Source organism: Strix aluco, chromosome 4, assembly GCF_031877795.1.
Source record: "Strix aluco isolate bStrAlu1 chromosome 4, bStrAlu1.hap1, whole genome shotgun sequence".
NCBI lineage: Eukaryota > Metazoa > Chordata > Aves > Strigiformes > Strigidae > Strix > Strix aluco.
Genome location: NC_133934.1, coordinates 47046753 through 47073328, shown reverse-complemented (window position 1 = coordinate 47073328; position 26576 = coordinate 47046753). Strand labels below are relative to the sequence as shown.

The window sequence follows — 26576 nt, the reverse complement described above, 5'->3', positions numbered from 1 at the left end:
CACAAAAGGTGGGTTCACTTTACAGTTTATTTTCTTCACAAATGTGCAGTGGCAAACTGCAGGTATGGCTTGTCCTACAAATAATCTCTCAAATGCATTCTTCATTTCAGTGGTTCCTACTTTTGATAGTGCCTTCTCATATTATATATTCGCCCTTTAATAAGCCCTGCTTCCTCATACTGCAACTCTCCTCCTCTTCCTTCTCACTTCTTATAAGGTTTTGGTGGTTTTGTTTTTATTCTTTTTTTTTTTTTTTCACTTTACCATGTGTTTATCCTACATGTCTAACTGGCTGTTCTTTTTCTTGAATCTCAGTTAATTATTTCCTCAATTCAGTTTATACCTTGCAGGGAGCATTATGGATTCACATGTAAAGGCATTGATGACTGAGCAAGCCGTAAGCAGTCCAGGAGGCTCTTGGAGTGCATTGAGGATAATTTCTTAATCCAGGTGATAGACAGCCCAACTGTATGACCGTTCTGGCACCACACATCTATTTCTCTCCGACTTTAAAGTTGGCTTTGATAATTCTCTGACACAAAGGTTCTCATACCTCAGTTATTGAAATGCCTTGCCTTCTCAAAACTTTATAAACTGCATATTTTTAGAGTTCATTCCATCAAAGTACTACTTAATTGTCAATGACCATATGTTTGGTACCATCTCATGTTAAAATATGTAAATATATTGCTGGTGAACTTTTTATGAACATCACATCTTCAAATATTGTATATTCACCTATTCCTATTTGGGAAGTTTGCCTTTTCTTCTAGAAGATTAGGTGCTGTAAAACAAAAATTGCAATCCCCAAAATATGACGGAGATAACATGGAAAAAGAGTCACACAGAAAATGCAGAATGTCATATACAATTCCTATGACATTCCCAAATGATATAGTAACAATCATAGAAATACTGTTACAATTTTTAATCAATCAAAAGACTGAAAATAACTGATTAGGAAAAGATATCATTGGCAAAGCTTATGTTTGGTTATTTTGAAATATACTTTATACATTCCAGAAGTAGCTTTGAGTCAAACATGCTGGTGAGCTTTAATCTGATTTAGTCAAAACACCCAGCTGGAACAGACATCTGGAGAAAACTGGGGAAAATGAGGGAAACAGTAAATGTTTGCTCTGACTGAGTGCCTTCCTTCACACCAGCTATAGAAGGACAGCTGGACAGGGTCACCAAACCACCCAGCAGCAGAGACCACCTTTTGCAGAAGAAAAGAAAGCATTTTGATGAGCTCAGAGCTAGCTAGATACTGCTGCTTGCACACCATTGTCTACAGCGAATCTAGTGTCCCCTTTACAAACAACAAAAGACATGTAAGGCACAAATAGCCATCCCTGAATCCTTCCTCCTCTTCTGTCTGCCTTTTTCCTGTGGAAAAGTGAAACTCATTATTTGTGTTCCCTTCCATAGCTACAGCCATGGACCTAGCGAAGGAGGATCACTCTGCAACTGGGAGTTGGCACTAGAGGCAAACTTTGTATAATTGCTTTAGCTGAAAATAAGGTTGACAGGACTGGTTTCTGTTTTGAGACACTTGGTGGATATACATATGTATCCAAAAAATTTTTCTGTACTGTCCCTGTAATAAAGCCCTTCAGGAGAGAACATCTAGCTCAGGTAGTTTCTCCAGCAGAGGAAAGTCTCTCTGCTTTCTCCAGATGCAGATGACGGTAATCACAGTTCAGCCGCAGCTGTGCTGATAAAGAGGGTCTGGAGAGGAGAATGTGAAGTTAGGAGGCCCTACAGCAAAGGTGTCTGCATGCTTAGTTTGTCCTGTTAGGCCAGGTGTTGTTGGCTCTTCAGGTTTTGGGAGATAAATCCTATTAAATCTCTGCAACTGTGCAATGAGGAAGAGTAATCTTTATGAAAAGATAACACATTCTTGCAATACTTGTTGAGTCACAAGTGTATGAGATAGACAAAGGTACTGCAGTAGAGCTTACTCTTTGGAAAGAGCTGCTGTAGATGAGGTCTTTTCTTATCTTTCTGTGCTTAGACTGCTTAGATATTCCTGTTCTTTTCCTAAGAGGTCCTTTAGTTTGCTTTGCTCTAAACTCAGGGAATCTGGATGTAGGTGTTAAATAAGGAACATATCTTCCAAAGGTAACAGTTGGCCTGTAAAATATAAATGTCTTATTCTCAGTTACACTGTCTGTAAAGCATACTAATGGAGCTTTGAATACAATGTAAATTAAATATAATTAAGCTAATTAAGTTCATCTGCACAGTTAAATCTTTTGGATTGTAGAATTGACATGTGTAATGGACGATTTACATTTTAAATACTATGTCCTGAAGCCTTGTCTGTACATTAATTATTCACAATGCTATAATACAAAACCTAAAGTTTGTCCATCAAATGGCTGAGAAAGCAAGAGGTTCACTTCTTGGGGTGTCATTTCTAAATATTAATTATATCATTTCATTACTGTGGATGGCAACATGGGCCCAGTTTTACTTTCAGTACTTCATTCTGCATCTCTTGTGTTTCACTAGGGTAGCAGAACAGCTTACAATCTAGTCAGCATTTTCAGCTGAAAATTTACTTTGTTTAATGAGCAACTCTTAGTTATAAAATCACCATTGACATACCTATTGTCTTGTGGATCTTTGACACATGACATAAAACATCCCTGAAACTATTCTTAATTAAACCAAGGAAAATTCTCACATAAGGCAAGAGCAGAAATATCTCTGAGACTCATAGTACTCAGTACTTGGAGCAGTGTGGTAACAGGTAGAGCATGTATACATACTAAAACTTAGAGATCCATTTGCTCCCACCTGTACTGAATCTGGTTGAAGCTTATCAGCTGTAACATTGAGCATGCTGGAGTCAGAGTCTGAGGCGAAATATTTGTTAACCTCCAAGGGAGCTATAGCTGTGGGTAAGTAAACCTTTTTTTTCAAGCTGAAAAGGAATTTTAATTTATTTCTGCAGTAGCAACTATTTACAGCTTATTGTATTTTTATTTTTAGTGGTGACACTTACAATAGTGATGCATATAAGTCAGAGGTAAACATCTGTATCGTAACCCATGCTACAGTTTTCCGTGATGTTTTTGGAATTTTAATTGTAGAATTGCTGCAAGTAGAAATACAAGCAAATTCCGACCATCCTAATGAAGTCGAATGCTTCTCAAAGTTTTTGAAACAAAGATGTAATTTTGATGTGTTATTAGCATATAAAACCTATTGTTTTCTTGAAAGGAGAGTTCTAAAACACCAAAATGTCATAACTTTTTACATTTTAGGCAGGAGGGAAGTATTTATTGCCTTTTTAATGCACAGACGTATTTCTTCAAAGAAGAAGTAAAAATGCTTTCAAGTAAGGTAAGCCAAAACTATTTTTCAAAAGCTAGTAATGTCTTATTTAATGTTTTGTTCTAATAATGAGCTTGCCTCCCCTCCTTTTTCTGCTCTGCATTCCAGAGTTCAGCAATGTGTGTGTTTGTAACTCTAGCTTCTTGGTTTAAATATAATTACACTGAGAGAATGGGCTGGAAAGTGTTGCAGTTTCTTTATGTATTATTATGAATGTATAAGAAATTTAGAAGAGGGAAAATCTCAGTGGATTTTCCATAGAGCAAGTGTTTGCAGCAAAATTAACTTTAATGACTATCTTTGCTAAAGGTCCTTGAAAAAGAAGAAGGCTGGAAAGTGACAAATCCCATTAGGCAGAGCTTCAGAAAAAGTATGTGGGTGTTATGTACCACATTTTGGGGTTTTCTATGTTTACCCTGAGGTAGAAAATCTTGAGCTTTCATAGTGGGTCAGACTGCTTTTTGAGAAACAGCTTGCTTGATTTATTGTATTATGAGGTAAAAATAGTCTATTCCAAAAACATATACAGTTCCTACACATCTCAAACAGATGTGACTAAATCAGAAGCAAAAAAACCACAGAGGAAGCTATATTAGAGAAAAGAATTTTCTCTAGAACATCAGTTCTGTCTCATCCTGCAGTAAAGAGGTAGACCTTTTGTTTTCATTTTCCTTGAAAGTATATTTCTCTTATTCTTCACATTCTTGGTTCAGTTCCTTCCTCTTATTTTCTCACCTTGGAAGCCCTTTTTTCAGCTTAGACATTAGCCCTAGAGTATATAGGTGTTCGTTTAACTCTTGAGTATTTGTTTGAGGCAAGTGTGTTTTTACTTGATTGTGTTCCAAAACTAGTCCCCGCCTTATAAAAGAAATCTTTTATAGGTCCCTAATTCACTTTTGCCTGTACACTGCCTAGCACTGGTATAGTAGATAACAGCATACTACTTGGGGCTTCCATAGATAAGAACCTGTTGTTTTAACACCTTCTATATTTTGTATGATTTTGTATTAGAAATCAAGAGACTGGCAGTTCATGATCTCTATTTTATAGACAACTTTACCATAGCAACAATGTGGACTTTGTTTTTGACTATGATATAGATTTTTCCCATTCTCTAACCTCACCATTTCATGTACATGTCCATTCATGCACATATTTCCTTGGTCTAAGAGACTTTCTTCCTTCAGTACCTGATGTAGCTGCTGACATGTTACCAGTGCTCTCTGAACCTTGTCATCCCGGCAAGCTGTTGAATCTATCAAGCTATTCTTTTTTAAAAAAAAAAAAAAAATATTTCAAAATCTGAATCTCTTTGAGGGCAGATAAAAGTTAGCTCCTTGTCTCAAGTTCATCTCAACTGACCGACTCATTTTGAAATATGTCTTGCTGTGCTGATGAGTGCTTAGCCTTCACATCATAAAAAAGATTTTTAACCATGTAATTGTATATGTGGTGGAGTATACCATGGTCTACTGGTAACAGTGAAGTCAAGGGCCAAATAGAAATGTCTCAAAGTATTAAAGTAAGGAGAAAATCTGTGAAAAATGTTGTCCCCGTACAGTATATGTTTCAGAACATCCTTCTTTGCTCTTTCAGATTGTTTTCTTTAGCATTAGTTGTGAAGAGTGGTTAACGTGTAAAAACAGTGACATGTTGTTATTGGAAATAAATTAAACTGTGCATTTTTCTGTATTTCAGTGGGTGACTGGATTGCTACAAAGGGACTGTGTTTATAAATTTCACTTCCCCATACTTGAGAAACTACCAGCTTTTATTTAAACTATAACAAATGTTTGGTTTAAAACAGATGTGCCTAAATAAAACTGTACTTTTTGGGCCTCTCAATTATTGCGACTTAAGAAAATTGGACTATTGATGACAATTTTCTGGACCTGGCTGTGCTTTGTGCAGCAGCAGCAGCAGTTTTCCTTGGGACAGACTGGTGTCCATGCACACAGCCCAGCTTTCGTCTGCCGTAGAGCAGACCCCATGCTGTAAGGGAGAGCCTGAGGAGCTGGTGTGATCCTGGAAACTTTTGTGTGTGTGTGCCAGAGAGGGGGGAGAGAGGGAGACCTAGTGCAAAGGAGAGTAAGGGAGGAAGGCAGGGAAGAGAAGGGAGCTTGCTTCGTGCACTGCCGAAGGCTGTCAGAAGCAGACCATACAAGCAGCACACTGGCTGGTGCACAATTTAAGGGACAACGTTCACTGACTTTATTCAGTGAATTGCTGAAGGACAGATATGATATCCGACTGCTGCTTCTATATGTTCTTGCTTATTGGTACCAAGGGTAAGTGTACCTGGCTTTTTTTCTTGTTTCTAACATTGCAAAGCAGATAGATAGCTAATAAACTTCAGTAGTGGATTTTTTAAAAAACTATGATATGTCAGTGTGATTTTACAGTTCTTCATGGTAATTATTCTTTGATAGAATTGAAGTGTAATGTAGTCCCTCAAGGTTAGTAGCTACATGCAAGGATCAGATATTTTTGTACTTAATGCATTGAGAGTTACTATTAATTGTTATGCACCGAAATTAGAAAATAAGAGAGTGTAAACATTGCATAAATACTTGCTGTAAATATTTAATGAAAGTACATCTAGAACAGACTCATTTCAGATGCCATGAAATCCACATTTTAGACTCAGTTCAGTAATTTGTAGTGGTACTGTGCAAGTGCTGCTAGAATTGGTAGCTCTCGAAAAGTAGATTGTGTTCAGGTAGCAGGAATTTTTACCCTCTGATTCAGCATGATAGGCAGTACAGCATGCAAGATGGAGGCTGAATTAAATTTAAGTTTTCCTTCAGATGCAAACCACTTCAGGGTGGTGGGAGTTACACCTGACCTTCTGCTTACCTCAGTAATGTTTTCTTCATTCCATTCGAGTACCCTGTTTGTAAGTGCTGCTTTTGACTTGGGTAAAGCTGTCCCTGTGAAGCTGCTGATACTGATCCATATGTGGCATTTTCCTAATGATTATAATTTTGTTTAGTTGTAATTTTTATATTAAAAGTTGCTTTTTCTTGCACGTCAGTACCAAAATAACTTTTTAATGATTTTGTAGATGAAATAGCTACCCTTTTGCAATATCAACTCTTTTGTTAAACTAATAGGAGAGTAAGGTTGAATTCTGCCACCTTCTTCTGTATTGAACAATAGCTTGCTCTCTCTCCTGCTTTAATTCAAAAGCTTTTGGGTTTCAATGTGCGTATTATGCTGCTTAACATAAGACTTGTAAGGGATACTACCCGCATTAGGAGTCTGGGAAACAGAGCTCCACTTACAGTTATTTTTACTGTTGCAAAGCTCAGTTAAATCTGTGGAAAAACTCTAAGCAGTTCTATTATGTTTTGGAGGAATACATAATATGTGAGCTGCAAGCATGAAAAAACAGCAATATTAATGTATTTGGAATTAAGCAGGCTATGATAATGAGATTTTATCAAGCCTGTGAGCAAAGTCTGGCTTCATATGCACCCATGTTATCCATGAGCAATAATCCAATATTTAAAGATAGTGCCTCAAGGTATGCAGAATAAAAGATAAAGGATTTCAACAAATTAAGCCTTTCACATTACTTTTTTCTATACTAAAACAGTAAAATGTTGAAACATTCATACATGATGTGCAAATAATTGTTGGTATAATTTATGCTGCGTTAAATTCATCTCAGCTGTGGAATTTATAAAACCTATCAAAATATATTAAAGCATACTACAAAATAGGATCGCAGATGAGGACTGTGAATGACTACAGGTTTTCTGGTATTATAGTTATGATGGCCATTTAGGTGTTTATTGGCTCATCATAAATAGCATATTATAACACTTATAAGAAAACCACATGGCTCATCTAGATTTGTTAAAGAGAGAAGCAGTGCACTCATAGATTAAAGCACATGCATGCCTGGAGTCTCTGCTGCCTGTTAGTGTTCTGTTTTGCACCAAAATTAGTTCCTGTTTAGTGCCATTTCTCCTGGCTTCGCTCAGCACACAGTTCATAGCATCACTGCCTTTGAGTTTTAGCCAGCAATCTGAATTGTAACCACGTCTATTAACTGGCTGATTTAATCTGCACAGTAAATTTAAGCTTTGCTCAAGACCAACCAATATTAAAACAAACACTCCTGAAATATAGCTGTGATTAGAAATTGGATTTGTTGTTTATGGACTGCTAGAAGTTCAGCTGTAGAGTTTTGTTGGGGGTGGGGGGTCATTGTTTTGGGGTTTGTTGTTTTTTTTTTTTTTATCCACAACTCAGAGATGCTCTTAATTCTTTAAACAACAAAATGAGAAATATCTATTGTACAAAAAATATTCTTGCCTGACCCATCCATATCAATTCAATCTACATCTGTTTAGTTTTCCATTCAACAGCTAAAATTGCACACAGATAACTCTAGTAGCTCTTTTATTTTACTCTTTTCCTTCAGATTCTTCATTAAATCTTTTTATACTAAACCCTTTCCTTCCAATATCCAAATAATTAAACTGATACAAATAATCAAGCTTTTTATGCATGAGCAACTCTTGGCAACTGCCTGACTACTTTCCCATGTGGAATATACTATACCAGGTAGAGGACTTCTTTGAAAACAAAGCAGCATCTATATCATGGTTCTTGCCAGCTCAACGGCATCAATTGTAACATAGAGAAAAGTAAATTTCAGATTCCGGTTGTAGAACTGGCAGCACTGAATGGGTAGCCAGGATAAACATCTGCCTGGGTGGCTTGCCCCCTTTACGAAGCTAGTGGGTCACTTAGGCATGTGGCTTCTGCCACATCTTCTGTCTTAGTAAAATAATCAACTGTAATCATTGTAACAACCATAGTGCACATTTGTGTACTTAAAGTCACTTTGATTAGCTTTCTGGGGACAAAAACTATTTTGTCCCCCTGGACTCTGGAGAAGTGACAGACTCGCAATTCATTTATCAATCATCAAGAAAAACAGAATATTAGTGTCTAAAACTATGCAAAGTGAATTCCAAAAGGGATTTGGCAGACTCCTCATGGAAAACAATTTTAACTGTTACTATTTTGACCCTGTATGCTCTGTGTCCCTACCTGAAGCTTTCTAATCCTATTTCTGCTTGTGCTTACAGTCCCCCTTCCCTCCTCTTTCTGTTCTTCCCCTAGCATACTTTTTTTTTCCTTCCCTTACCCTCACTTCAAAATGCCAAGGAGAACTTTTAAAACCATCTGAAGCTTGTTAGCCCTTCTGGTGCTCCATGCACGTGACAGCTGTTTTCAAGGCCAAGATCTCTTAAGCCAAATGTTTTCTGTCAAATATGGGAAAGAGACCATCCCGATTCATTTGGAGAAGTGCAAGCTTCTGATTGTGCAAGACAGTGCTCTTGTTTACATAGTCTGTAACAAATTTTAAGATCCCTTCCAGATTTGTAAATAGGAAAGTGAAATTACTTCAGCCTTTGCACAAGCTCAAATAGTCATTGTGTAATAATAACTTTTATTTTCTTTCATTTAAATTAGGTATTAATCTGACTGACTTCCCTGTGGCTAGAAGAATAATGTGCATTGTGTATATCTATGTGTATAACAAAAATTAATATTTTTACAGAATATCAGGAATGAAGACTAGATTTCCTGAGGAAAATTTCCTCTAATGTCATTTAGAGGGTAATGAAAAGTCTACTCAATGGTAAACTGAAGCTCTGAAAGTTTGATCATTGTCATCTGCACAGGAGGGTCCGCCTGCAACTGCCGCATGGGGGGCGTTGCTTGCACCTGTCCATTAATAGCACTAAGGGTTAACCAACTTCCAAATCGGTCTTGACTGTTTATAGCAACTCTACCAGACTTGAACCATTTGCTCTGAACTTTTATGTACAATGTGGACTTTTCTTCACCTTGAGCAAGAAGACAATGAAAGCTTTACCAAAATCATTTCAATTTTTTAGAAAGTGAAGAATCGGTACTTTGCCTGTGTGGAACCATTCTGGGAATCTTGTGTTAAGCAATGTCTTTTCTTAAACAAATAAGTACTTCTGCAGTATTCTTCTACAAAATTACTGTGTCTGAGAGATAGTCCTCTGACAGGCCATCCCACTAGAGCTAATGAGCCTATTCAAGCCCAGCTGCAGTAGTGTAAAAATTAACTTTCTCTAATGGATGGTCCTGGATGCTAGAGACCAATGTGAAACTCATCAGAGGAACTGTCACCAGCGATCTCAGAGAGGGTTTCCTGGTGGTGCTGTGTGTCCTATACTTTGAAGCCATCAAATCAGACTTTGAAATGACTGGTTCAAGGCAGGGAAGTGTAGGAAGCTGAGAGGATCAGAAAGTCATATTCGTTGCATCTGAAAGACAGAGAAGGTGCAAATGTATTGGGAAGGACTGAACGAGGAGACTGAAAACAAGGGCTAAAGGAAGAAGAAGGTGGGACAAGGGAGCAGAGAGATGGGGGAAAAGGCAAACAATACTGAGAAAGGGAAAATGGAAATCAGAAAGGCTACTTGTCTGGGAAGGTAGAGACTAAGGAAAGGGATGTATGAGAGGGAGCCAGCAGGGAACACTGAATTAATTAGAGGAGAAGGACAAGGAGTTCTGAGAGAGGGGAGTGTCTGAAGAATAAAATCAGAGGATGGTGAGACCAGAACTAGGACCCTATGCGGACAGGAGGAGACAACAGGATGGGAAGCAGGTAGTGATTAGGCAAAAAATGGTAGAAGTGAGGTAAGCAGCCAGGGTAAGCAAAAGATGAGACGGAGCAGAAAAAGGAGCTGTGCTTGGTGGGGTGAGCACTGTGCTACAAAGCCAGAAGGAAGCTCAAGATTGTCCTGTTGCTTACTGTCTCCTTGCAAAATGTCTCCTCCTGCGTAACACCTCTGCTCAGAGGCTGGTAATTAATGCTATCAGATCACTCTACCCTCTCAAACACTGAAGGCCTGGAGAGCTAAAGGATCTGAACTAGTGATGCAGCATGGTGTTATGAAATGTCAGAGGAAAACTGATTTCCTCTTTTGATGCCTGGGATGTTACCTATATCAAAGACCATTACTCAGTTTGAAAACTCAGTGCTTAGGAATCAAGACGAAGGATGCAATCTTAATTCATCTTATGTACACATATTTCATTTTCCTTATGCTATAGCTCCACAAAATATTGTGTTTTGTGTACGGTATTCGAAGAATGAATCAGAAACATATAGTGAATTACGCTGCCTGTGTGATCCCTTATTCATTTGCTGTAGAAGATAAAATGTAAATGAGGCTGGGGATTACAAAATGATGGCCATGTGATGAAGGCAACTGAGCTCTGCTGTGGAAAACTGATCTCTATTTCTGTTTCTTGCCCCAGACAGTGATGTTCTAAATGCTTTGTAATTGGATAATAATTATATGGCAGGTTTTCTAGGTTTTTTGGCTTGATCATCCTGATGTGGCAGTGTTCATTTCCCAGCTGCCACTGAAATCTGTAAAAACTGTGTTTTAATTCATCTGTGAAGCTGATTCTGAAAGTAGCAACCTAAAATTAGAAGAAATACTTGCTATACATATGTTAATGTGTCAGCTCCCCATCTGAGCAATAATACTATATTCTAAACTGTAATCTAAGCAATCTGTGAGGATTTAAAAGTGAGAAGTCTAATTATTCTAGCTGTATGACCAACTAATGAGGAATTTAATATTGTAACCTGTAAGTGGTTAGACTGTAGACTAAGGAACAGGATATCAGTAATCCATTAGAAGACTAATCAAAGTGTAGGCAAAATGCCTGTAGTATTATATGGAGATGTTTGCAGAAATGTATGAAATTTAAAGATCTGTGACGGAATTTAAATGTATGCTGCTAATAACTGATGTTGCACATAAAGAAATTACTTTGTATATGCAAAGAAGTAATGAACAGTATTATTCTTGCTACCTGTTGTGTTGCCCTCAATGCTCATGAGGGATTCAGCATGCAGATGAGTTGTGTGACAGGGCAAGATACAGATACGAGGAAGAATGACTGATGGGAAAACATGGGTTTGACTGAGTTTCTGGAGCGATCGGCTGTGGCCTGTCAGGGAGACCCTGTCCTGGGAGGGCAACTTGTCCTTGTATACCTGATGTCAAGGGAAGAGGGTGGTCAAGTAGTGGGGAGGAAGATCCCAGCATCAGCTACACTGATTCTATGGGACTCATGCACGTGAGATCATTTAACAGAGTTCATCCAGAGAGGATGTTAAATCATTGAGTCCTGTATAACACAGGTCATTGTGTTCTACCTGCATACTCTGTAGGAATCCTGAGGCTTTATATGGTCAAAATGTTTTTTCTCAGTCAAGTAATTGTTTCCTCCAGATGAGAGCAAGTACCACTACAACACTAAGAATGGCAGAAGCTAGACAGTGACTGAGACTCGAAGATGTACGTAGGTCTGTCAAAGCCGGTGAATATCGCCTCTTTCTCCTCTGTTATGCAGAGAAAATAAAAGCACTGACTTGACCTCGGAGAAGAGTCTTTTTCCCATCACAGAACTGATTGTCAGCACTGTGCTGAATGTGGGGAAAAAGGCACAGTGTTTGGAAAAGTGGTGGTGTATTTTTTACTTAGAAATATTTTTTTCGTTTTAGTTTTCAGTTGCAATTAAAAAAAAAAAAAAACCAACAACCTAAAAATAGGTGAGATAGCAATAGACCAGCTCTTCTCTTGAATCAACTGCTAAGTACAGCATCCTTTCATGAAACTTAAATTCTGACCACAACATAGTTAAACATAAAGTTTTCTCTGTGTGGAAAAAAAGGGACCACATTAATGAATTTAAAAGCCTTGTGATTGTAGGTCAAGTGCCTTAGTTAGTCTGGAGAACTTACTGTAATACAGTCAACAAAGGTGATCTGCATTTTTAGAGATTTATTCAAGAAGGTCCATCTACCATGAAAATACACTCCCTGATGTCATTTTCTGATCTTCAATTCCATGTTAAAACATGTAAATTAATTGTTATGTTTTCTTACCTAGTAACTATAGACACCAGTTTTCAGAAACTTTCATTCCTTTCTAGTATTCAAATAACACTGTAAGCCTCTAGATCTTTTGGTATTTTCTTCATATTTCAAAACCTGTTGTATAATAACATTAATTTCAGAGTTTCTCAACTAATGCCTTTCAAATTCCTCCTATGGCTGATTTGAAAATATTTTCATTTAGAAATGCTGTTTTATCTTCGGTACAGATTTTCAGTATTTTCCAGAAACAATACAGTCACTTTCTTCTTTCTAAATATGTATCAGAAATGGGTATTGAATAGTCAGGCTTTTCTACACTCCTAAGGCTTGTATGTCACGTGAGGTTTTTCTTTTTCTTAATATGTTTTAGAAAAAAAAGTTATTTTTAAATAAGTACTGATTATTTCTCTACTGTGCCTACTTATGCATTTTTAGGTTTTAATCACTGATATTTTTTTTTTTAAATCTTTCATTTACATATTCACTGCTTTCACATCATCTTTTAAACACATTGGTTTCTTACCCAGAGAAATAGTTCTTGTATGTATGGATGTGCAGCTTTGGAGAATATAACAGGTAATTTATAATAATTAGTCATATCAACAACCCTTTTAAGTACTGGGATATGACCTTGTAAATTACAAATATGTTATCCTGATATAATTGCCTTATTCGATCTATTTAAAAAAAAAAATGTGGCCAGATTGTGATGTCTGGTAACACAAAAAACTCTTTTTAGGCATTAACTCTTCATTGAAATAAGGTATCATAACAAAAATTCTCCATTTTAGATGTGAAGTTTTAAGTTTTACTCTCTGGACGTGTCCAGCAACATCCTGCAAATTTTATGTAGGGAAGCATTAAGAGATAAGAATATTTAATACATCTTCACTGGGTAGACTATAGGTAATTGTATAGGTCAAATACAGTACGGATCTTACAGTTAAAAAAAAGCTACTGTCTTTGATAGACAATGAAACTACCACAGACACATTGACTTTAGATCATAAATGTGCTTTTGCATCCTGTTGTGTGTGATTCAAGATGTCTGTCAAAGCATTTAGCCATTTTAAAGGCCTGACAAAAGCTGTGCTCCAATACTCTCTCTTCTCGGTCCCCTTTCCACTGCCGTGATACAGCTATTGCAACAGACTCATATGATCCCTGCTGAGACCGGGGCTGTATTTTCCTAGGTACTCTTCTGCATGCCTTGCCCTGAAAAGCTCGCCACCTGCGTCAGCAAGTCAGATGTGGGGTGAATGGAGACCTGACAGAAAGGTGTCACAGGACCAGGGTGATGCAGCAGATCACTGTTAGAGAAAACCTCTCCTCCTCCCAGCCCTGCGACCTGCCTCATGTGCAAGGACGCTAGAGATGGACCATGATTGCACTACTCTAATTTAAGCTACATTTCACAGAGCATGCTTTCACCTGTGTTCACAATGCGAAAACACTCAGCGTCAGTAGTAGACATCATCATGTGTTGATTTAGCTGGAGTGGGGTCGAAAGGAAGAGAAGGAGGAGCTATAAACTATGTGGAGGTGAAATCCATCAGTAATCCATGCAAATGTATTGTTTAGCCAAACTGCATCTAAAATGGAGGCAAACTTCTGAATGTCGTTTCTCATTATCTTTTCTAACTTAGTTGGTAAAAATTAAAATCCACATAACTTACACCTGTGTGCTACTCATGCAACATTTCTTTATGTACATGAATAATTGTATAAAATCTAGAATTTATAATCTTAAAATCTATAAATCTTAATCTGCATGCACTTTATTATATAACCTGCAAAAGAAACAAACCAGATGCCTCCGATCATAGTTCAACCAGCTAACATTATTCACTTTAAGAAAGTCAGAAATCCCATTAGCATGAGACAATTTCTGGTTTATGGCACTTTAACTGGAGTGTCCCGATTTATAGCTGTGAGTTATGTTTACTCATAGCAAAATAGAGCAGAGATTGGAAAACTTGCGAATTTTAAATTGAACAAAATATTCATGAGTCAGAATTCAATAATAATGCATTTATTTCAGGACAGTGTCTGTAAATTGATTTTTCACAAAAGAGTCCATGAGCTCTTAGAGGACAGATTCTCTAAAATACTTTCAAATTATTTTAATTCAAAACAGAACAAAGGATTCCAGTTTTATAATACTTCAGGATGGTGGAATCTCATAGATTTATGGGGCACAGCAACCTTCCAAATCTGAATTTGTAATTCTATATTAAATTTAAATTCTTAATAGTTATAAATGGTTCGTAGTAACAAAAGTATGTGAATAAATAAAATATATCAGATAATCCTATCTCAGGCTCACCAAGAAATAATATGTTTTTATTGTTACAAAATTAATCTTAAGTATGCTTCAGAACTTCATTTTAAGTTACGTTGGCTTAGTTCCATTGTAAGAACTATCATTAAAATCCTTTAAGCCTTTGTTAAAGGCACAATGAATGAAAAAAACAGATGTTTCATATTTTAAATACTTTGTGTAGGGCTCCAAAACACTTTTTTCTGTTTCTCTCTCTGGAGTCTTAGATAGAAAAAGCTTACCTGATAGTATTTTGCAAAGTTTTATTTAAGATTGTGTTACTTGGGTTAAGAGGAAAAATATTGTGTCTTCTGAAATTGTGAGTGATGTGCAGCTTGCTTAGTTCAAGTGACTCTGTAGCAAAATAAGAGACTAAAGATTAAAAGAAAATGGAGAAAGAAAATAAAATCTCCCACTGACCCCCTTTGGGCTCTTTTCCTCAGTCTGTTGTCAGTCTGGCTCTTCTCAAATCTATTTATCTATCATCAATGTTGCAAGATGTTCATTCCAGCAGTCTTTTTTTTTTTTTTTCTTTTTTCCATCACAAGAGCATACCAAAGTTGGTATGAAAGAAATCACAGCTAAGTCATGCAATTTTGGGGGGTGGGGAGGAGAAGAAGAAAAAAAAAATGGTTTTGCCCTTTTTGACCTAAGAAAAGTTAGCCAAAGTGTTATGATCTTTTAGATTGTTTTCTGTTATGAGAAGTTAATGATAACCACGTAATTCTTTGATATTCTACTTGTTTACAGATAATATATTCTCAGAACATCATACAATTAGAATATCAGCAATTTCCCTGTTTGTTGCCATTCTAATTTCATTCCCTTTTTCATTGCAGCTTTCTCTTAGGGCTTTGCTACAAGTACTTTCTGTCTCATCTCCTGGATTTCTTTTTACTTCCATGCATGAATGCACATGTACACAAACTCCTCTCCTGTATATGATGTTCTGTCGTTTAAACCTGCCTTTTCTTTATGGAGACCTGAGAGACATATTAGAAATATCTGTTGTTTGTTAATTTAAATAATTTAGTTTCCATTAATCAGTGTTTCAGTTTTGCTTACTTTATATAAGGCTGACTGGGTTAACTTGTGCAAAGAAACAAGTCTGAAGTGAATATCTTTACAGTAATCTCTGATTACTGTCTTTACATATTTAAAATCATAATGCTGGTTATCAGATGAGGTGAATGATTGTTGCTTGAGGGACACTAATTTACTGATAAATGGCTGTTTCAAAGAAGGAAAAAAAATATTTGAGAGAAATTTCTTTTTATTGTTGGGGTTCAGAGATCCAGCCCAGCACATTCCTCAGTGGTTGTGAGAAAGAATCAGCTCCTGGGAAGGGACTTTTCCTTGACTTTGATGGCTAACCAGTGCCTTTCTAGGACTTTCAGGTGGGATGTTACTGACTAGCACAGTATATTTAACACGTTTACATTGGTGCCTTCATTATTGTTCTATATCTAACGTCACCCAAATAAAACTCTAGTGTTTCATGTGTCTAGCTTTAGACTTGATATTGCACCACTATGAAAAAGAAATTAGTGAAATCAAAGGATTTACACCAATGCAGAACACTAGGGTAAAAGAAAGCCTACCTTGATGTATTTTCCATTGGAAAACATGTCAGAACACAGAGATAGAACTTATTTCTAAACAGAAATAATAGTCAGATATCATTTAAATTCTGTGTCTTTGGGGAGAGGAAGAAAAAGGGACGGGGAGTGACAGAAAGATTTGGCTCTGCTTATTAATTTGTGTCTTTGTGCTGAACCCTCATATTCTGGGAATGCCCTACAAAATTTGAGTTTATGGATAAAATTCATTATACTACATATTGGGGCTTTTTCAAGCAATATTATCTCTTTCAGCTCTTTCTGTGCATCAGAATCTTTTTATTCTAAGTTCTGTGTAAGCAGAACAAAAAGACAAATTAATAAAAGGTATAAGAGCCAAATCCTCTGGCAAGGTGCCACATGACCAGTTTGAATTGTTCTACTGGCAGTTTCTGGCCCTTGAGTAGATTTATCTGGCAGTTATACAAAGAGGGACTTCCAGCACCATAGCTGGATTAATTAGACTGAGTTATCTGTGGCATAACTGATAATGAACTTCAGTAATGCTGTTATGAGATTGGAGTCTATATTTTCAAAAAGATAGTACAGATTTTCTGTTTTGAAAAACGCTTCTGAAATGAAAGCGTTGTGAAACCCACAGCAAGACGTAAAGGTACTATATGAAATTAAAGTCCAAGATAATGACCAGAATGGCATGCAATATAGACAGTCACAATATATGCATCTTTTGTGCTAAAATCCTTTCCACAGGCAAACATTTTATGTAGTCAGTCATAAACTTATGTACGTAATTCAAGTACTACATATGCCTAGAATGACATCTAATATGGTCTACTAAAGAAAAATGTAATGCAATAAAACTGAAAATGTAATTCTGGTTGCAAAAGCAACAGACAAAATATAAAAAATTGCTAGTGTTTTAGAAATGAAGTTGTTGCAGCCATTTGGCATTCTGAATAAATGCCACTGTGTCCCTTGCACCCAATAAAATCTAAAATTACGAACATGATGCATATGCTATACAGATATTTAGAAAATGCTATAGACATCAGGGCTGAACAATTAACAAAGGAAGAGAGAAGCAAATTACAGAAAAGACGCTGTAGTGATAACAGTTTAATTATACTCCTGTGGGGACCCCGTACAGATGTTTAAATCTTTTAAGCCACTGATGCTTTGCCTCAAGGATTAATGCTGAAGTATCTATTGCCACTCGAGCAAGGTCTATTTTGGTCTACAAGTTTTGCCCAAGGGGTTACTCCAAATGTGTACATTAACAGCATTAAAGTTCAAGTGCATAAACTGTTTTTTATTCTTGTATGAAACTAAAATCTATTTTCAATATGTCACTTATGGACAGTTTTTAAATGTTAAGAAAAATAATTTGAGTAGTATGGTATTACCATTACATATTCACAGAAATCACTAGAAAGTTTTTCCTAAAAGAAGTACCTGGTTTAGGAGAGTCTTTATAAAATTACGTGCTGGGAAAAAAAAAAAAGTATTCCTACTGATAAAGCTGTAATAAGTTAAATAAAAACATGCAAAAAGTTAACTTTGTATTTCTATCCTGAAATACACTGTACTAACTTCATCCTAGTCTCTATCATAAATTGCTCCAAAATTCCCTTGTTTAGTAGGAAGAAACTGAATAATTCAGAAAAAAAAACCAGGAAAATTAATGTAAGACTAATGTAAGACTAAATATCACTTGCTTCTAGATGTTATTTAATGGACAAATTCAGACCACAAAGTATTTTTAAAAAAAAAACAAGATCTTTTTAAGATGTCATATCTTCTTTTTTTTTTTTTTCTGTCACTTGGTGATTCAAATGCTTCTGATCAGAGTTGGTCAACTACTTGTCACTACTATTCCTTGTCAGTCATTAATTAATAGTTATAATCTTGTTTTCGAACCTTGTTCTGATGATTTATCTTTGAAAATAAAGGTTACAGGCCTATGAGGTCTCCTCCTCTATATTACGCTAAAGGTTTTTCGAAGACAGTTCACATGCCCTTCGGTAGAAGAGGAATTTTTTTAATCAACTGTCATCTTGAGATATTCAGGCTAGCACAAAAGTGACGGGCAAAATTAATTTCAACTTCAATGTCTCCTTTGTTGACTCTTTTCTGTTTTAGTTGAAGAAAACATTCTGGTTCAAAAGAACCATTTCAAATGACTTTCAGTCTTCCCTTGCTCTAGCCCATTTCCCACTGTGTCTAGAAGTACAGCAACTACAGTAAGTTATGGGAGGATGGTAAAAGCCGCCATTTGCTAAATTTACATTGGTCTCTTTGAAAAACTTGGGGTTTTGTAAATAAAATAATCTTACATCATTATAAAATAATAATTTTTAAAAATTTATAATAATTTGTGAAATAATAATAATAATTTGTAAATAAAATAATCTTCCATCATTCAGGGCAGATTCTTCAGTACCGTCATCATTCCTTGGTCCTTGTCATCTAAGGACTCCTTTTTAAAAACAGTTGGATTTCCTCAGCCCCAGTACTTTTAAACTGATAACTTACTCCAAGTGAAGAAAAACATCTCAGCTTATTTGGTTGATGGAATTTGAGAGTCATTTTGGACTCATGACAATGGGTCTTCGTGAGATTCAAATTTTTGAAAATACAAAGATATTTTCCTCATATTATGATATGCCCTTATGTGAACTTGTATGAAATGCAGTTGAAACTGGCATGACTAGCAAGTACGAAGCAATGACTAATGCTGCTTTGATTAGTTTAATTGCTTATGACTCAGTCTAATCAGCCCAGTGTTGTTCCCATTATGGAGTCATATTCACTTGTTTAATGGAAGCTACAAGTAACTGTGTTAAATTCATGTTCTAGTGCACATATCCCTTATTTGGTTTCTCAAACAGCACTTGTAATGTGATCTCTCGTTTCAAAATTTTGTACCATTTTTCAAAGAATGCACAAAACCAGTGAACTTCATTAATTGATTTAGTTGGAAGGAAAACCGTGTTCTCCTGGGAATATCTTGTTCTTGGCTTTCCCAAATGCGTTCCCTCTTTTGATTTCATTTTATGACATTAAAGAGGGGCTGTCGTGTTCTTTCCCCAGGGATTCTGCATCCATGCAACAGAGGACAGAGCCTACCATCTCATACTAGATAAGAACCCAACTCTTACTTATTCCTTTAAAAAAGGAAAGCAATGGTAAATTAGTCTTATATTTTAAAGACTATCAGGAAAAGAGTTATCCATTTTCTTCAAGCTAGAGGAAAGATCACAGATGTCTGCCTTAGCAATAACTGCCTCGAAGCAGCAGGTCTAAACAAGCTTAAAAGGTATATGACATGAATTGTTTTCTTTCTGAAAGTCTGAGAAGACTTGGAGGATGGAGGGGGATCCTAAGTACCTGATATTCAGAAATATTTAATTTGTAGAATCACAAACACGCCCTACTGGATAGAATGTTATTCTATATCGAGACAACAAATGTCTTGTCAGAAAGATGCTTGTTTGTGGTTTTGCCATTTGTACTGATACCAGCTCATCTATTTCTTTTCTATTTTTTCTAGAAACATTGCAAATATTTTAATATTTACTCTGATCATTATGACATAAAAAATTTTGCTGGTGCATTATAGCTGAAATGTGTGAAATTATCTCTGTCACCAGAAGGCAGGAGATCATTTTCTGTGTGAGGTATACAGTGATTTTTTGACTTGGATTATCTATAAAAGCAAACCTTCTGACATAATCAAGTCTGTCACAGATTTATACTTTTCATCTTCATAACTAAGACACAAACAAATCTGTCCTGAGTTACACTTTTTCTCTAGTTTATACCTTTATAGCTAAATTCTTTATACACAGTTGAAAAATTTTTAGTCTTCCTTTATCTATCAGTCTATGTTTGCCATATCTCTGAAGAGCATCAGATTTTTTTTCTGTCGACTGTGTAAGGTAACAATGTTGTCCCAAATTTACTCATTACAAAATACAAATAATTTATACTAATCAAGCCATATTAGGGTTCAAGTTGATTGTTCATATAGTTTACTGATGGGACTTCTTTTGTGTTATAGAGGGTCGCATGCTTTTACAATACTAGTTTGGTGGTAAAAAGAAAAGCTGAGATCCTGGATGAGATGTGAATGAGAACCTATAAAACATAGAGGTACCTTTGAAGCCCAATACATATATGGAACAGAGACATAACTTATGGATTAATAAAAGGAGTAAAAAATAACATTTTTCTTAATTTAACAGGAACATGAAACAGCCAGCAACATGATGTGATAAAATAATCATTAATCAATATTTTTTAGAGCTATCCTATCAGGAGGTTTATATGCTTAAAAAAATGGACAATGAAACAAGATGCTAGAAAAGTGGTTCAATTTTTTCATAGTGGAAAATCAATAACAAGTAGAAAAGTCAACACCTTTAATACTGCATCACAAAGATAGCATAATAGATCATTATCTTGGCATGATAAACTCCAGTGTCAGTAAAGTTTATACTTGCAAAATAAGAAGCATAGTTTTTTGTTGCTGTTGTTGCAGTGCTATCTTTATCTATTTTCCTCACATAAAAGACACTGGTTTTATTTCCTTAATCCAAAAAAGAATTGCTTGAATATTATCTAGCATTTTACAATGGATTTTACTGTCTTATCTCCTGCCTACCTTTGTCAGCTTTGTCAAATACTTCCTCAGAGGATTGGAGGGTTTTCCATTCATAAATCTCCTGCAATCTGCAGGGTCCAAACTTCTGTCTTTTTTTGCATAAACAAAGTGAAGTTAACAAGTCAATGGACAAAGACCAGTGCTTTCAATGATTCAACTAGAATGAAGTTGTTAAGTGTGGATGCCTTGTTATCTTCTTTCCCAGGCAGGTATTTACATGCCAGAGTAATCTGACATAGCACAGAATGAGTAATGCAGATTCAGAATAGATATCATCAAGGCTATAAATTTACAGAGAATTCAAAACATTAAACACAGTGAGGGATTATGTACTCTTTCACAAAGAATGATTTCTAAACTGTGACAGTAAATTCATTAATCTGTTCAGGGATTAATATTATTTGACTAATTAATAGCAATTTCTAGAAAATGTTATGAAAATCCATTGAATGGTACTGTGAGAAGATAAATGCTACCATTTGAAATTTAAACTGCATGGAGATCAGCCCCTTTAAGCATAAAGTTCAGCTCAGTCTGAATATATCTTCAGTGTGTAGGATAAAAGGCTTGACAAAATATAAGGGGTTGTTTTGTGGGGGTTTGTTTATCGGTGTTTAGTTTTTCCATATTGTTGTCTTTTACCAGGTGTCTTGGTAGTTACTCAGATTGTGACAGACAACTGCACTGAAGGGAGCCTCAGTTGTCTGTGATGTCTATCTTTTCACAGCATGACACTTTAGACACCAAGTACTACACGTATTCTCTTTCACTATGTCTGTGTAAGATTTTTTTGCTACTTGTTTTTGGGTGGAACAGGGTAAAGATAATGTTCTGAATGCAAGCACAGAACAACAGAGAGGTTTATGAACAATACGCAAGTGTGAATTCACTCTGGGATTAGAATATAGCCTTATTTTTGGTACCTATACATAAGAGAGATAAAGAACTAAGGGAAAATTCTCTCTGAGCAATTGCATAGGTTTTACATTTGTGGATAAAAGCAAATCAACTTTTCAAAATCATACAGTGATTGTTAGTTGGAATATATGACTTTCTATGCAGAGCACTTCTGACAGCAAAGATAATTCAGTACATAGGGGAATAACATTATCTCAATTTCCTTCAGATACTGCTCCTACATTTCAGTTTTCCACAGTTGTAAGCACCGTCAAGTGTTTAGTATGTGAAAGTTCTTCCAGAAGAGATTTCTTATGAAGCTGAAGCACTTGATTCAATTTCCAGTGATTCCCTTAGTCCAGGAGAAAATTTAGCACAAAAATCAGATGTTGCGTAATAACATATTTTTTGTTAATCTGAAAAAGTTGCATAGAAGGTTTATCCTTTGTCTATGAAAACAGCTTGGAAAAATAGTTGCATGTTTCCGAAGTAGCAATTTACTATCTGAACAAACGTCACATCACAGTTAATGAAGTTTGTATAGAGTATTTCAAGTGCTCTAAGCAATGAAACAAAATATAATTTGTATTGGAATTTTTATCTTTTTTTTGTGATAGCATTCACTAAGTCAAATGCTAGCTATAATGAGGAAGTGATATTCAAAAATTAAATTCGCAGGCCCTTGCAAAATGGTGCTTCGCTAGGTAGATTTACTGAAGCTTTGGGAGTGCAAAGAGCACTAGGTAACATTCTGTGCTGGTGATAATTTTCTCCATGTCTGATATATTGGAGAGTGAACAAATTTAATTCCGGAGTAATTTGAAACCCTCTCCATAGTATGTTCCTGAGAAGACATGGATCTTGTATGACAAGAAATCTGAGTTGGCACCCTGCAATTCATTAGAAAAGCAGTAGATCGGTTGCGCTCACTCTGGAAAAAGTGGTGGTGGTAGAATTTGTCCCTCAGGTGCACTGGAGGGACTGGTAAGACATCATGCATCTGCAAATGTGGGTAATCAGAGCTGCTGTAGTGCAGAGAACTGAGGAATAGAGGACAGGTAGGTTCCTCCAGCTGCCCTGGCTGGCCCTCATCAGATCCCTCTACCTTTCCCCTCAGCACTGCTTGAATGAAGTCCCTATATTCTGTGAAATTGCTTCCTATAAAGCATGGTTTTAGCAGAACAGCATCTGTGTATCTAAACTTCAGACTGGTAGATTCTGAACAACATCTCCAAATTTTCTGGACCAGGTTGACAACTCTTTGAAAGGATTCATAATGACACCTTTATGTCGTCTCACTCATTCTTCAGCAAAACCGCATCACAGATTTGATCTTACTTTTCTTGTTCTTTCATCCTTGATCAGTTTACATCTAGTGAATGTTTTAAAATTAGAATACATTTAAAAACATATAATGCTGACTTTGTATAAAAGGACTTATCTATCTGACTCTAAATTTTCAGCACAAATTAATGTAACCCGTATCTGCATATCTTATCTGGTATATTGCTCTAATAAATTAATTTCTAGTGCGGAGTGAAAGAATCCTTTTAAATAGTGGCCTTAGGTCATTTGTCTTCTATGACTAGCATTGCCATCTTATTACTAGGATGTGTGGGGAGGAATCACCTGGTTGCTTTGTATCAAAGCAAATTTTAATTAGTTGATGATATAAATGGTTTTTGCCAAGTTAACAAGTATTGAATATACTATTGTAATTGCATGTTCAATGAACTAATATGTATTTATCGCTTGATATTCACATTGAAATGCAAATGAGTATAAAAGCATAATCTCAAAGATCTTTAAACAGTAAGAGCACATTTTAAACTAAGCCTATTCTTTCTATTTCTGTTTAGTCATCCGTGACACTTTGGAAGATCATGTTTCTGGAGTTGGGATCCGGTGCCCCCTGGGCTACTTTCCATGTGGCAATATCACCAAGTGTTTGCCCCAGCAACTTCACTGTAATGGTGAGGATGACTGCGGGAATCAGGCTGACGAAGACAACTGTGGTACGTGGTTGAGACTTTTTTTGTGTCTAGCACCTGCAGTCATTGAAACCCATGCAGTGTTCACACTAAATAGAGAATTGTTGTGTGTTAGGAATAAAAATGTTAAATGTTTTGCAGAGAATACAGCAGATCTTTGGTTTAGTTAATAAAGCCACCCAATAAGCCATTTGTTAGGAAAGAAGGATGCACCATGTTTTAGTTTCTGTAAGGTATCACTTCATCCAATTTTATCCCTGCTTTGAACTTGCTTACATGTGTCATTTTGATGTGTACAAATGGACATATGTGATCTAGCAAAGATCTCTGCTGAGGAGAGGTAGATGTATACACTAACAGAGTTTGTATAAAGCTTAATGTGACTTTTAAAGCTGGGTGGGAAACATAATTAAGAAGAATTTCAAGATTTTTCAGATATTGTTTATGTCCTAATTTGGGAGAAAAACCGTGACTGCGTGAGTGTGCTGTGCAAGCTTCACTGCTACCAGGCTTTGGGGTTTGGAAATGTCAAAATCTCAGGGAATACACATACTCAGGTCACTGCTGCCTGCTGTTGTGATCCTTGTCACTCCTGGCCCCACCACATGTAGCCGTGAACTTGACTTGGTTTGTAGGTTTTACACCTGCTGCAAACTTAGTAGGGCCAGGGCACGGGCTTTGCACTGCATCTACCATGCTTATTAGTGAACATGGCCCTGGCACAGCTTTAGTCTGTGCTGAGCAGCATCTCTCAAGCAGTGCTTGGACACGGCTCAGAGGGTGGCACAGACCTGGAACACTCTGGGAAAGGTCTCCTTATGCTTTGTGAGAGGAGAGCTTAGTCATTTGGTTGTGAGCTATGACTGCAGGGAGAGAAAAGTGTGCCCTAGCACACTTTATTTACTGGTATTGTCAGCTTACTAACAGCCTGGATACTTTCAGAGCTACTCTCCAGAACTGCTGATCCATAGCAGATAGGGAAACTAGACTTCCTATTCCTTAGTAGCTTGCCTGTAGCCATGGAGGGCAGCCAGATGCATGGTGCCTGGCCTCACACGTTGCCTCCAGCTCACCAGAGCCAAGCAGGTGAGCTGTTTGCCTGTCCCAGCCAGGCACACTGCCATCAGAACAGTGGGGGGTGTGTTAAAATATTAAGTGAGTCTTCTAAATTATGTATAACAAAATAAATTTTCTGAAAGAAATTTTAAAAAAATATGGTAAAGGTATTTTTCACAAGCATTCTCAACAAAGTCAGTGAGGTTTTGTAAATAGTTGTTCTCATTGTATATCTGTGAAGCTGATTTTTGTACATATTTGTAGTATCTTTTTCTTATACCTATTGAATTTCAGCATATTAATCCATGTGAAAGTCATTTTTAGTTCTAATCCCATCGAATGGACCTGCAGCTTTTTCTAGTCATTTGCTAATGCCAGAAACATACTTTCCATTTCCAGTAAGCAAAATCCCAAACAAAATTGCCTCTTGTTCCACCCTTCTCTAATTATCTTGCCTACAGTGGCAGAAATTGCTGACAGTGGTGCCCTCTTACATTTAAGAAGTCCAAGCACTATAAACAGTTGGTTTATCATTTCTGTATAGTACCAGGAAGTCTGTCTTACAAAGACTTGCTGAAAGTGTACAGCTTGATCAAATGGCAATTAGGATATTGCACAGTTTCATAATGGGATGTACAAGACAGTACAGCCTGCAAGACAATTCAGCTGTGATATTGAATCCTCATCTGGGTATAGTAATTCAAGAATGAGCTAGCCTCAGTCTCTGAAAACCTAACATACAAAAGATGAAGAGCCATTGTATTGATTTACTGGCAAAACTACACTAGTAGTGTTTTTCTTGTATCTTGACCCCATATTCTCATTTAGAAATGCATGCCATGTATAACGCATTAAGGTCATATTCAGTAGTAATGTTTTCTCAAAAACTGCTGCTGCAGTCAAATTTTGTTGTTCAAACAAAAGAAGAGTCACTTCCTTGCATGAGAACATGGAATGTCTTGAGATTTTCTGCAATGCCCCTACACTGTAGTAAGAGTGAGGATCTTTGTGGGATAACTGTTTTGTGACCATCCATCTTGCTTGAAATCCAAGAAAGAAAGCCTCATTGATTAGCTCCCAAACAAAGAAACTACCCAGCTATTCTTTTTGGCTGCAGTTTCCCAAGACTGTTTTAGTATGCCTGACTTATGCTAGCAGTTATATCTGGTTCCTTCTACCCATTTGTTAAATATACAACTAGTTTTCAGTTGAAGTCATTGTTTCTGGTTACAGAAAAGCAATTCAAAATTAAATTGTTCCAGTGTAGTATTTATTTCATGCCATACCATTGGAAATTTTAATATCCATAAGGTACTCTAAGTAGCTCAACTTTTAAATTCTTACACACTTAGATCTTGCATAAATTTGCATAAGAGCTTTGAGGTGGCTAGTCTACAACATTCAACCCAACAAGTGTGGGGAGTGAAAAAAATCAGTTTAGAACCTCAAAGGAATTCAGAATTTTTTTTTTTTAATGCATCTATCTCAAACACAGCTAAGTAAAGCAACTGTTTTACTAATGATTTCTTCAGTAATGATAAAGCACTATCTTAAGCCTACAGAAAAATATTATGTACAGACCAGTATTATAAGGAAACACAAAAAAAAAGCTGTCATGGACAGTATTTCTTTCTGTGATAGAAAGGACAATACTAATGAAGAAGAAAAGGAAAAAACCCACACTTTTTCTGAAAACTATAATATTGCTTTTCCAAAAAAACCCAGGTATTCTAAACAAGAGAATCTAAAGTACAGCTGTTCAATACAA

The 26576-nt window shown here is 36.4% G+C and overlaps 1 protein-coding gene across 1 annotated transcript in view; it reads left to right on the top strand.

Moving 5' to 3' along the window:
* The first annotated feature begins 9949 nt into the window (after positions 1–9949).
* Positions 9950–26576, top strand: part of RXFP1 (relaxin family peptide receptor 1) — a 44260-nt gene continuing 27633 nt past the window's right edge. Inside the window, exons 1-3 of the mRNA XM_074821268.1 lie at positions 9950–10041; positions 22440–22504; positions 23621–23776. Of these exons, the coding sequence (XP_074677369.1) occupies positions 9950–10041; positions 22440–22504; positions 23621–23776 (313 nt within the window). The remainder of the gene's footprint in view (positions 10042–22439; positions 22505–23620; positions 23777–26576) is intronic.